Genomic DNA, 12,484 nt, shown 5'->3' with positions numbered 1-12,484 from the left:
AAGAGTCCCATTCCTCACTGCCAGAAACTTGACCCCATATGGAAATAATGATGGAGAATGGAGGCTTCCATAGAGATAGATGTGTGCCTTGTGATGGAAAGGGGCCAAGGGAGATCCCACCTGGAGCTCTCCTCCATCAGATATCAGAATGTAATGAGCATGCAGTTCTACAGGTCCTGGACCAGTGAACAAGAGTTTGCCACCTGAAAACAACACAAGAATAAAATGCAACCATAGATCAAATAGCCAGTCATAATCTCACAGACAAAAGAGCTTCAAGAAATGAGCAATCATGGGTTTACAATAAAAAATACAATATTAAGGATAAAATATGATTGCATCCTGCAAAATCCCCACCTTGTTCTGTGCTTCTCCCTATGAAATTATCAGCTCTTTACAGACTTTATTAATTCAGTCCATTTCTCAATTCTACCACAGGCTGCCTTTACAGCCTTGAGCAAGGCCATTCAGCATGGGCAGACATCTAAGTCTCTCCAATTCCGGTGCAAGGAAGTTGGTTGGAAAATCCCAATCTTAACCTACTCACTCTCTAAATGTTAAAAAGGGATATTACAACTTAATGTGTGTGTCACTGTTCAGATTACAAAGTATTTGTGGCAGGGAGAGGAGAAAAAGCTCTGGAATGTAAGAACTGGCAACTTATTTGTATCAATGGTTGATCTAAGCCTATGTACTCTTCCAGATGCTGTTCAAAAACAGCTGTTTCAAAAAACAGTATAAAGTCCTACATCAAGCCATGCTTCCCAGGAGCTAGTAGAGGATGCCTCATAGCCTGGCAACCTCAGACCTCCTTACAAAGGGTCTATCACCCTCCCAACATTTCCATTTATATGAAGTAACTAATAACTGAGCCATCTCATACCATGGCCACCTTCCTACAGGTGGTAGCAATTTTTAACAGTGACTTCTATATCTACCAAAAATTTATTTTTTCCTCCACACCAGATACTACCAGTCATTATCATGAAAGATAAGGGAAATCGGACCTCTCCTTTAATTTCAGTATTGAGACCAAAAAGAAGGGAAAAAGTTTTAAGATGAAAGTCAGATGAAAGGCTTTCTTGATCACTGCTCATCCGTTGATTAGGTGCTGCTGCTCTTGGTGTTAGGGAAGGAGCAAAATACTTGTGTGCCTTTCCCACCCAGTTGCACCCACTTCTACTGACCACATGCTGCTTATCCTGATCTCCTTATTTGTTCTTGTGTTGATCGGCTCTCATTGTTTCATTTATTTCTTAGTCTTACAACAGGTTTATAGCTTAGTCTAAGTCCTAATCTCTTGGTCTTATAACAAAGCCAGTATTTGAAAAAGAACTACCAATTACATATTATTTTTGCAGATTTCAGTAGATTCAGTTAAGTTTTTACAGAATATGCTTAATAGATGGAAGAGGTAAATCTCACATCTTTCATTGCTTGTAACCACCCGGAACCATGAGATCTCTCCCACAAACACTAACTCCCCTATGTATAAATTATGTCATTCTCTAGACATACTTTTCTATATACAAATGTATTTTTGTTAAGCTTGCTGTATAGTGTTTTTACTGAATATACTATGATAAAACAGCAAAATTTTCAGCTTATTTCATGCAAAACAACAGAAAATGCCTGACTCTTATTCTGAGATACATTAAGACTGTGACATGGTCTTAAAACAAAGTATTCTATGCTGAGATTGAGATGATACTTGCTGTAGTATTCATTTGCAGACTGAAAGGACCATTAGATCATATCGCCTGATGGTCTCTGCACACCATGATATTGTAAAACTGGAGGAAGTCAAGTCATCTGTATTTGACTGCTGCATACCCTCCAGAAAGGCAAACAACCAAATAAGTTATTTGGGGACACCACGCTACCATTTTCTCTAATCATCTCTTCTGACAGCTAATTTCTTTTGCTGTTCACGATTTCTGCTTTGTTTCCAATCTTGACTTGTCATGAATGAGCTTTCAGACAGGGGTTCTCACTGTACCCTCCTGCACTGCACTGCAGTGAGGTGTAGAAAACAGCATTTTCTGTGGAAGTATTTACAGGTCGAACCACATCTCAGATGTTATTCAGATTGGTTAATAAGGTTTTAAGACTCTCCCTGCAAGGAACAGATTCCAAATCATGAAGCAGAGCATTCTCCCCCACAACCCAGTGCTTCTTCTGAAATTGGAGAGCCAGACCTCCTAATCCTTCTCTGCCTTTATTGTTCTTGACGCTGCCTATAGAGGCAAAACTAGCTCTGCCACCCTCTGCCTCTTGCTTTTCACAGTAAAAAACTATACTACCTTATTTTGTCTCTCCATTATGCTGGGAGATCAGATGCACATCCTTAGGCCACACTGACTTCTGATTCTCTTCATGATCATGGCTTTATCTGACAAAGGTCCTTATTGTGTAACCATGACTTTCATTCCTAATTGCTCCCTGCTCAGATCTCTTCCTCAAATGCAGTGTAAATGCTTTTGGATTGAATGGCAGTCACAAAATGTGACCAGTGATGGTTCTGCATTTACTTTAAGACCATTGAGGATGTGCAGTGTTGCCCAAGTAGACAGGAAAATAATTTGCCACTAATGATTGAGTTTTTGAGCTAGTGCATCTCATGTCTTCTAGCTGCTATGAGATCTTGGCAGGTGACCCTCAGTTAGCCATCACACCATCACATATTACAAAATTAACTTTAAAAAAAAAATTGTAATTTTCTTATAAAATTAAGTAGCTTGATGTTTTGGGGTTTTTTTCATAAAACTTCTGTCATTCACTATAGTCCTATAGTTAGTAATTTATGGGTTCAATTAACTGTAATATTTACTTCATACAGATTTCCCTTTTACCTGTGGTAGATACCAGATTGGCATTCAGTATTTTTTTCCTTTACCTGTCTGGATCCTGACAAAAGATTAGACCTTCTACAGATGCCTCTAATTTCCCATGTACTCTGAAATTAATATCTGTGGGCTACAGAACCTCTGCTAGCAGTTTTAGAGCTCTTGAATGAGACTGGACCTGTTGAATTAAGAACATCAGTTCCTGAAAGATACTATTTAACAACTTCATTATATTATCATTCTTCAGTAATAAAAGGACTGCTGGGCCATCTTCCTCTTGTGCTATAATTTACCATCTTGTTCCTTCCCAGAGTGAGAGCAGAAATATTTATTAAATACATTTGCCTTATAGCAGCAGTGTTGATAATTTTATCACCACAATCTAGAAAGGGAACTATAAATCACTGTGATTTATGTTATTCCTAACATAAAAAAGACACCTTCCCCAAGGTCTTTATTGACTTCCTATGCTCTGTTCCTACTGAAACATAGTGATTTCTGTTTCCACTTCTCTTCATACAATTTTTAATGAGTATTTTAATTGCTGCCATGCTCTACCACTGGACCACTTAAGGCTGGTAGCCAAAGTTGTCCTATCTTTTGATTGCAAAATCACAGTCTTGCCTCAAACAACCTCCCCAAAAGTTTACCCAAGTTTCAGATGGATTTTTTCCATCCACAAGTTTCAATCTGTCTACAAGACAGCTTAGAACGTTACAATCCTTGCACAAAATCTTCTGTTCCTTCTGTTCCTGGGATGACAGGTGTGGGGGAAGACCTAGTGGTGAGCTTGTGCTGTTAGGTCTAGGGCTGGACTGGATGATCTTGGAGGTCTCTTCCAGACAGGAACATTCTGTGACTCTGTGAATGTAAGACTCCTGAGTCCTCTTCTGTTTGCAATGCTTCCAATGCTCCTCAAGGTAGCCTTCAGAAGACACCTGTTTCCCATAAGGGATTTGACTCCTGTCCTGCTCCCTGAGCACATAACAGACCCATGCTTAGTTATCATTACTACACTCACCTGCCCCTCTAGAAAACTAGCAGGGAATGAGAAGAAGACAGCTTGCACTTTATATGGAGTCCCTCTTCCAGCAAAAACAGAAGCAGGGGGTGGGTGTTAACACCAACTCTGCACTGTCACTTGTGCACTTTTCCATGTAATGTAGCTTTGGCACATCAAGAGCAGCTCACTCTCAATTCAGTTCCTAAAAATCACTGTCTGTTTCCTTAGAGGACACTATCCCTCTATGAATGGTCCCCCAACTCTCTTTTGTTTCTTTTGTTCTTCTTAAAAATTCCCTGTTCCTCAGGAACAGGCTACCTGCATGTCAGTTGTCCTGGCTGATTTTTCTCTCTGTTGAATTTTCTATACCTTTTGTGGATTTCTGGTTGGTTATTTCTGGTTATAAGCTTCGATGTTAGTGACTGCTCTGCACTGGGTGCAAGTATGAGCAATAATCACAACATGCCTAGCCTGCAGGTCTGACCTTTTCTGGGGACAACCCTACATAGAAACAAGGTTTCCCTGCTCTGAGTGAAGGGCTGGATGTTTAGGGGTAATAATAACTGGACTTCAAGATGGGGGGTTGTTGCCCAGCTCTTAGGTTTCTCTGTCCTTAGGTGCAATGGCAACCCAAGAACATTTGGCAATGGTGCCAAGATTTGCAAGGTCAAGACCACCAGAAGGCATTTGCTGTACATGATGCTTTGGTTTTCCCTTAGAAGCAGCAGTCAGCCCCAACATGTTAGGATAGGACATAGATATATCAGCTACGCTGATGGTCACATCTTAATGCCATTGTCCCTTAGCTATTTGCAAAGCTTCTGAACTCCTCCCAGAACAAAACGCCAAAGGGCACTAAGTTGCTGGAAGAAAAGAAACTTTAAAAAGTTAAACTGCTGAAGATTAAAAAAAGAAACAAACACCAAGATAACAGTATCACAGAAAAGAAAACATCAGCAGAGATTCATCTAATCATTTACCAAGTCTAAGTGTAAAACAAACTCTACTCAAGCTTACAAATACTATGTCAAAAAATTGCATATTATCCCTCTAACTCTCAGCATCTCTATGTTTTTCATTGGGTCAGAATAAATATACAGCTGCTGCTTTACAAGATTGTCTTCCCCTATTTTAAAAAGAAAATAAAAGTTATGCTTCCTTCTTTTATTGCACTTGACCTCTTCTCTGAAAGCAGAAAGCAAGAACATTGCTCAACTGAGCCCTTGGCTGTGACCCTCAAATTGTTTGTTATGGCTGCACAGGAAAGCAAAGCCCTACATGTGACCTTGGGGGTGATTTTGTAAAAATCAATCAACTACTGTTATGATGGCCTCCCCACCAAGCAAAATAAATACAATTAAACCCACAATCACTTCTGTACAGTAATGTGCAAATTCAATGGGTCTCTTTAGGTGGAGTGATGGAGAGGGGGGAGAAATATGTTGAGGCTATTTGATACTTTGTGAGAACATCAGAAGCATCATTCTTCTCAATTAACCCAGCAATTAGCCTCCACCTCTCTGCCATGAAAAGAAATCTTTCTTTATCTGTCTTCATAAAAAAAAAAAAAAAAAAGGAAAAAAAAAAAAAAAGAGAGAGAAAAACTAAAGTGGAGGCAAGTCCCTCTGTCTCACAGGAGAGGAGAAACAGCCAGACCAAATAATGAAAAGAAAAAGGAAAAAGAAAAGGGAATATTAAGGAAAATAAACTTGATAATAAGGTGGGGGCTGTAATCTTCTGTGTGATTAACTACAGCACCATCATGCCATTGGCAGGACTAGTTTTGTGAAAAGACATTTGTCTTCTGAAGTCCTTGGGAAATGGTGGAGGGTGTACTCAAAAGGAAAGCTTTTGGAAAAAGAACGTATCAGCGTTTTGTCAGGTGTCCCAGCCTGGTTCATGTGATGCCACAGCCCAGGTATCCAGAACATTTCCTCTGGAAAGAGGCTGTATCATGCACTTCTGAAAAAAAAAACAAATTACAAAGGAGTAAAGACTTATGAGGATTGCTGTGGGAAGTTCCTCGTTGCCACTGTCATGCTGATTTACACTTTCAGACATAGCAGTTTATATCCCTTCTCAAAAGCCTCAATTGTTTTAAGAACTCCTTCTAGCATAGGTGTTCTCATAATGCATAAAAAAGTTGTTGATATTTCTCAGTTAGATAGTGATTTAAAGTGCTCTAGCAATTCACCAAACTCAGAGGGAAACAAACTCCTCTTCCTAAAGTGAACCTTTTACAAGGAGAGCGTTTTATCATCATCTTTTGAGGCCACACTTTAGCATTCACTGTCGATATCAGACCATCCTGAGAAATAGTGTAGTTTTTCTAATGAACAGCTCATTAGGGAGCTAGGATAAAAGTGACTGTTGCCAGATTTAATTCTGCTTTTTCATGTAAAGCTGAATGAAGTGTGAAAGCAAGCAAACTACAAGAAAGGTGCTGGATAGTCTTAAGAGATTATATATATATATGTAATCAATAATAGAAGATATTAGGAGAGTACCAGCAGAAGAATTGCCTTACATATCACTACTGTGTCACATCCATTCATCTAACAGGAGAACTCCTTTCTATGAAAGAGGATTTCCAGGTTGAAATGTCCTTTCCTTTGCTGGACTGATCTCTCCCAATACTGTGCAAGGAAGATCTGTTCTGGTTGTGCTGTGGGCACACTATGGCCATGTATAAATTATATTCCCACAGCCTTCAGCTTGCTCTTACCAGCTCCTCTCCCTTGGTGTTTCACATGACAAAGCCACAGAATCCCCCATGAGACAGGCTTAAGCTCAGAAGTTATATTCCTGGCAAGCATCCCTGAGTGGCAAACAGCAGGAGGCAACTGCCAGAGCTGGAATATCTTTGCTGAAACAACTGATCCTGCACAACAAGGCTGCTGTGTGCTGGCAGCCCACTCATTGCTCATCCTCTGGCTCCAAGAGTGTGCCTGGTGGGGCCTCTAAACAAGGAGGGGGGGGGAAATCAGACCAAAAAACAAAGAACCTCCTGTGTATGAGAAGAGGACTACAGAGTTTATGAGCCTTAAGTAAGAACAATTGATTATTTCATGGACCTGTCTCCTGCACCTCATTGACATGCTCACATGACTTTCAGATGAGCCATAAAAGTGGATTGCAGGCTGGACCACTGCCGAGCAAGATGCAAAGGAAGAAAAAGTTTGTTATATTGGCTCTATCTCAAAGGCTGCCTGAACCAGGAGTCCAAAACTCATTCTCCACCTCCCTGTGTATCTTCCTCAATGTTCAGAATATAAGGTACATATCCCCAAACTAGCTGTGAATTCAAATGCCTCTGTATTTCCAGCAGGATGTCACTAACATGCTAAAAAGTTAAGCTTATATTCCAGCGTTTTGTTGGACGGAGACTTAATCTGTCCCTGGGCAAGGAACCAGCAGCTGCTTGAATAGTCTCAGACACAAATTGTCTCCCAGGCCCAACAAGCCTGTGTTTTCTGGCTCACTGTGCTCACAGCCATCTGTTCAAGTGGCACGTGCTCCCTTGTAAGCTGGTTGGGCTGTTCCCTTTGAGCACAGGAGCCAAGCAAAGGTAATTCAGAGCAGGTAATTCAAAGCAGCTCAGGAGATGCTGGTTGGACGGAGCTTGGAGCAATATGGCCTAGTGGGAGGTGTCCCTGCCCATGGCAGGAGGGTTGGAACTAAATGATCCTTAAGGTCCTTTCCAACTCAAAAAATTCTATGATTCTACCACCTAGGCTCTTAGGTAGCCCCCAAGACACTTAGCAATACTTTTGATGCATTTGCAAGAGAAGAGCTGTTCTGATGGGGAAGAGGCCTGGACATTTCTACTTGGCTTTGATAACACACATCCCAGCCCATCATCCAGGATCTAATGAAGGAAGTTTCCAGGTGAGCCCTGTGAAGACATCAAGACAAGCATCACATACGGAGGTGTGATTAAAAAGTAGATCCTAGGGGTATTAAGTTTACAGGTGATAGATGCACTGTAAATGCTTCACCCTCAAGAAGAGAGGCAGGCATTCAGAAGGGGACTGTTCTGGGGAGCAGGATTATATTTCTGCTCACCTAGAGTCTGCCTGGGTGACTATCAAGCCAGAGTGTTTCTGCTTGCTGTGCCACACCACTCACAGTTTTCTCTTTTCAATCTGATTTCTGGCATTTGAAGTGAAAGACATTACAGATTGGGTTTCTCTCCTTGTGTTCAGCACAGTGGGTGACACCTTGGTCTTAACAACAGTCTGTTCCTACAACAAAACTATTGTAATGCATAGACTGTCAAGCCATCAAAGGAAGGAAGGATACTTCAAAACTTAAGAAACCTAAGTGGAATAATACTGTCCAGTACCTTTCCTCTGTAGTTCTGGGCTCGGGATACAAACTCTTGTCTTTGAAGGTATTTGTTTGCATTTAAAAACCTTAAGAAGACCTGGACCTCAGTTCCCAGCCTGCACAGGTCACAACAGTTGTATTAGGTGTGTGTGAGGACCAACGGTACAAAGCTGCTACAGTAATAAGGGCCTGATCAGTGCCCAGGACAGGTGTAGGAGGACTCAGCAGATATTTCCATCCCATGGTTAGAGGCAGCATCTTCTTGCCCCAAACGGGTATGTCCCCTCCTTCCATAGCAGTGGAGATGGTGCTGCCTTGGGTTCCAGCTCAGTCTCTGTAGGAGCTGTGTGTGATCCCTCATCTGGGATTAACTTCCTCTGATCTTCTCATCCTGTGACATTCCAGAGGATCTTAAAAGCTGCCAAAGTTGTGGAAAATCAATTTCATTGGCAAGAGAGAGCCCTGGGAGTCTAATGTTCATATTGTAAGCCCATTCAAAACAGGATGGAAAAAAGAAATCTGCAGCCTGTATCCAAAAATGAACCAAGATTTACAGCTAGGAGGAAGAATTTAAGAACTCCAATATATAATTGCTACAGATTTGGGACTTTAAAACTCTTCCTCCAGGACTGCTCAGCTCTGTGAGTTATGCTCTACTGAATAACACTGAATTCCTGTGAAAAAATACACTAAGAAATTAAGAACTGATGCCTTTTATTTTTTTTTTCAGTGAAAACACCCTGGATTTTAAGGCTCTGAGACTGTAATTATTGCAGACTTGGTACACCTCACTGCAACAACATAGGAAAATAACACATAATGACAGTGAGAAATGGGGCTGACTTTTCTTCCTTTTAAATCTCAATTAAAAAATACATTGGATGAAATTTCCCATTAGCTGGTACTATTTGTACATCCCATGTTCTTTCTTTAATTAAAAAACATGCTTATTGCAATACTGCCAGAATCACTTTTACGGTATTTTAATTGTAATGTCTCTGCCTGATTAAAAAAAGAAAATATGAACAAGAAACTGCCTGCAAAAAGTAGCACAATGAACATCCAAAATGGGTTGAGCAAAATGGCATAGAAAGCAGCACAACACAAGCAGTTTCCCACTGTTCCTACTGACAAGGGATTTTAAACTGGGTTTAAGGTCTGGTTGTTGCCACAGACAGGAAAACATAGGGAAAAGGTTTTTTCTTCTTTGAGTAAATTCAAACCCAGTTTGAATAATACTAAAGACTGAAGCACTAGTTATTTGACAACTACTTGTGCAGGTGTATCAGCTAATATTTGATGCTCTTAGCTAATGCCATCAAAGCCTAGGAAAGAGTCAGCAAATCAATATTTGGATTTCTCCACCTCCCTCCAGATCTACTTGTAGGATCCATTCTAACCACAGCCCTATCTGAGTGTGGATTACAAGAGATCTGAAATACTGATGGGTGTGCATTGCTCTTTGAACAAGGGCTCAGAAGCAAATGATAACTGACAATGTCATGAGCATCTTGGGGGCTTAGCCATGGTGTTTTGGAAACTGGGTGTAGAGTTTTTAGGGGCAGATGAAGTGAGTCAGACCTTTCCAAAACCTCAGTCTGGAGTATGATCATGGAAGTGGGAACTGGCAGGCTGGTTTCAGCAGGGCTGCCAAGATGCAGCAATACCTGCAAGTGAGAGGAAGAGCTGTGACAAGCGCCAATGAGGCTTTTCTAGAGTAGGGACCATAGAAATCTTCTCCCTTATGCCTAAAAGGATGGCCATGTCAAAGTTGCCATTGCAAAGGCAACTGGGGATCTTCAACTCTACCAGGGTCTAACTGACAGCATCACCCCAAAAATCATCCTCGAGGTACTTCTCAAAGAGCAGGCAGCTTTTTTGGACTCCAGCCCTTCCTAGAACCCTAGACATTCAGACAAAAGCAATAACACACATCTGAGGTATCACCCCATCAAACACAAAGGAGTTACTCCAGTGTAAGCTCTGTGTAAAGGAAATTTCCATCTGTCCTGGCTTAGCAAAAATATTTCCATACTTGTGATGTTGGGATTACAAAAATAACTGCAATCTGCTGAATTTACAGAGTTATCTACAATCTGTCTTGTATCTCTTCTCCAATCAGCATTGTCTGAGCAGTTTCACAGTCTGGTTATTAAATTTCCACTGATGATAACCACGTGTTCATGCTATGCTCATTGAGGGGGAAAGAGGAGCTGCTGAGCCCTCATGGCAGTGAGCAGGACCCAGTTGCTTAATCCTATTTCTCTGTTGTTTGGGCCTCCAGATCTTCTGTTGAAATGGCCTGGTCACTGCCAGAACCACTGTATGTATTTGGCTATATATTAATAGAGCCAAAACAGGATCACTTCAAGGCTGCACAGGTAGCTGACATGCTTGATATAATACTCTGTAAACAATTTCTACAAGGTTGAAATCATCATAAAGAAAAACCACAGGGGTAGTATTTCAAATCCTCATGTTGTAATAAAAAAGGGGAATTTCAAGAAATGGGCCTGTTCAGTTTGCTGGGTACAGCACCAGAAAATGGGCAGTACAGTGTCTGCTCAGGAGTATACTCAGTAGTATTGCAGCTTTTTTTCATCCATAAAGCCATATTTTCAGCTTGTGAGTGCACAGTCTGATGCTAACTCATGAAAGCCAAAGGGAGCAGAAGCACAATTTAAACCCATTCTCCAGGTCCAACTAAGAGAATCTCTCCAGCTAGAATAGGAATGGAATGTTCCACTCAAAGCATGTATCTACACCTGCCTACAGATTAGGGGTTTATTGTTATGCTCATCTTGCAGTTGGGTAAGCTTGGCAATTATTTATTTGATACATTCACAGACCCAAGAGTTGCTACTCTCAGGGGATCACCTAGCTGTGATTCATCTTAAAATGGGTATCTATAATAGCTAGGATGAACAAGTCTTTGGTGGTTTTTCTATCAATACAGGAGCATAAACCACACCCCTGCACTGGAAAACTTAAAGAAAAGGAAGGTCAGGAAAGATGAATTCAAGCCAATCTCACATCAGAGTGGGTCTCAGGATGTTTTGACTCCAAATCAGAGGAAGGCTAAACAGCAGCTAGCAGCACCCATGGAAGTGGGGATGGATGCAACAAGAAAACTTCATCAAAGATGAAGCTCAGATAACATTTACTATGTAGGTTTCTGCTTCTAAAATACTTGGTCCCTGTATTTGGCATGTAGAAATGCAGAAAATAATAGCAGCTAAAATATTTTAGTGCTGCTTTCCTAACTGCACCTACAATATAAACCAAGCTTCTTGGGCAATGTGATAAAGGAGAGAAATTATTTGAATGTCAGATGAGCTGAAGCCATAAAGATACTGCTCCAGACTTCATTAAATTCAGTCAGACTTCTGTTTGCTTCCTGATTGCTGACTCATAGATCAAATGAACCCAAAGTTCAAAGGGTTTCCTGCTGTAATATTGTGCTCCAATTCTTCACAAAGTCAGAGACTGAGCTTCAAAATCCTCATCCAGATTTGCTGCCAAATGTCTCAGAAATTTGGGGCTCTGACCTATCTCCTCTACTATATGTTGTAATCACAATGGGGTTAAGAACAATCTTACATCTCCTAGATTTAGGATTTTCACTGGGAAAGAGAGAGAAGAAAAATGTACTATAACATTTCATATTTTTAATCTCAATTTTCTGTTTTTTAATTTTTTATTTTTATTTTTTTTTTTAACAGGAATGAGGCCTGGTGCAGCAGTACTTTAAAATCTCTGAACCCAGACTAAGCAAGTTCAATCTTTTCTGAAAATTTTCTGGCCACAGAGATAAACTTGCAAAGATTTTTCTTTATAGAATTATAAGTTAGTTTAACATGTAATTGTAAAATGCATGTTTCTCATCATCACCTCAATGAAATCTATTAGTTTTAATATACTTTTAATATAAAATAACTTTGCTAGCAAAGAAAATCCAGATCCTTAAATTTATAAAAACTCCTGTGTCTATATTTTGAGTTCCATTTCAGCAGGGGCTTACACACAGGCTTAACCTTGAGCAAGCAGTTTCATCAGATAAACTAATTCACTTAATATCAAGCATAGACACAACAGTTCTCACAAACAGGGCCTGATTTATAGGGAGGAACATTTCTGACACTAGATGGCAAGTAATTTTAATTCTTATTTTGATACCCACAGAGATTCACCTCCTGACACTGAGGCTGAATCTAGCCCTGCACCCTGAAAACCCAGTGTTTCCCCCCCATAACTGTGCTCAGTTCTTTACTCTCCACCAGCCATAAGGCAGGATCTTGGATTATTA

At 40.5% G+C, this 12,484-nt stretch overlaps 1 protein-coding gene across 1 annotated transcript in view; it reads right to left on the bottom strand.

Moving 5' to 3' along the window:
* The window catches only part of PKHD1 (polycystic kidney and hepatic disease 1 (autosomal recessive)), a 248,035-nt gene that overhangs the window by 150,000 nt on the left and 85,551 nt on the right, over nucleotides 1–12,484 (bottom strand). The window contains exon 36 of the mRNA XM_010004904.1: nucleotides 1–203. This exon is cut by the window's left edge and continues 1 nt beyond it. Coding sequence (XP_010003206.1) covers nucleotides 1–203 — 203 coding nt within the window. The remainder of the gene's footprint in view (nucleotides 204–12,484) is intronic.

The sequence above is a fragment of the Chaetura pelagica genome, unplaced genomic scaffold (assembly GCF_000747805.2).
Source record: "Chaetura pelagica isolate M959 unplaced genomic scaffold, ChaPel_1.0 scaffold99, whole genome shotgun sequence".
In the NCBI taxonomy this organism is placed as follows: Eukaryota; Metazoa; Chordata; class Aves; order Apodiformes; family Apodidae; genus Chaetura; species Chaetura pelagica.
The sequence above is the reverse complement of the archived record's forward strand: the minus strand, read 5'-3'. Positions and strand labels throughout refer to the sequence as shown.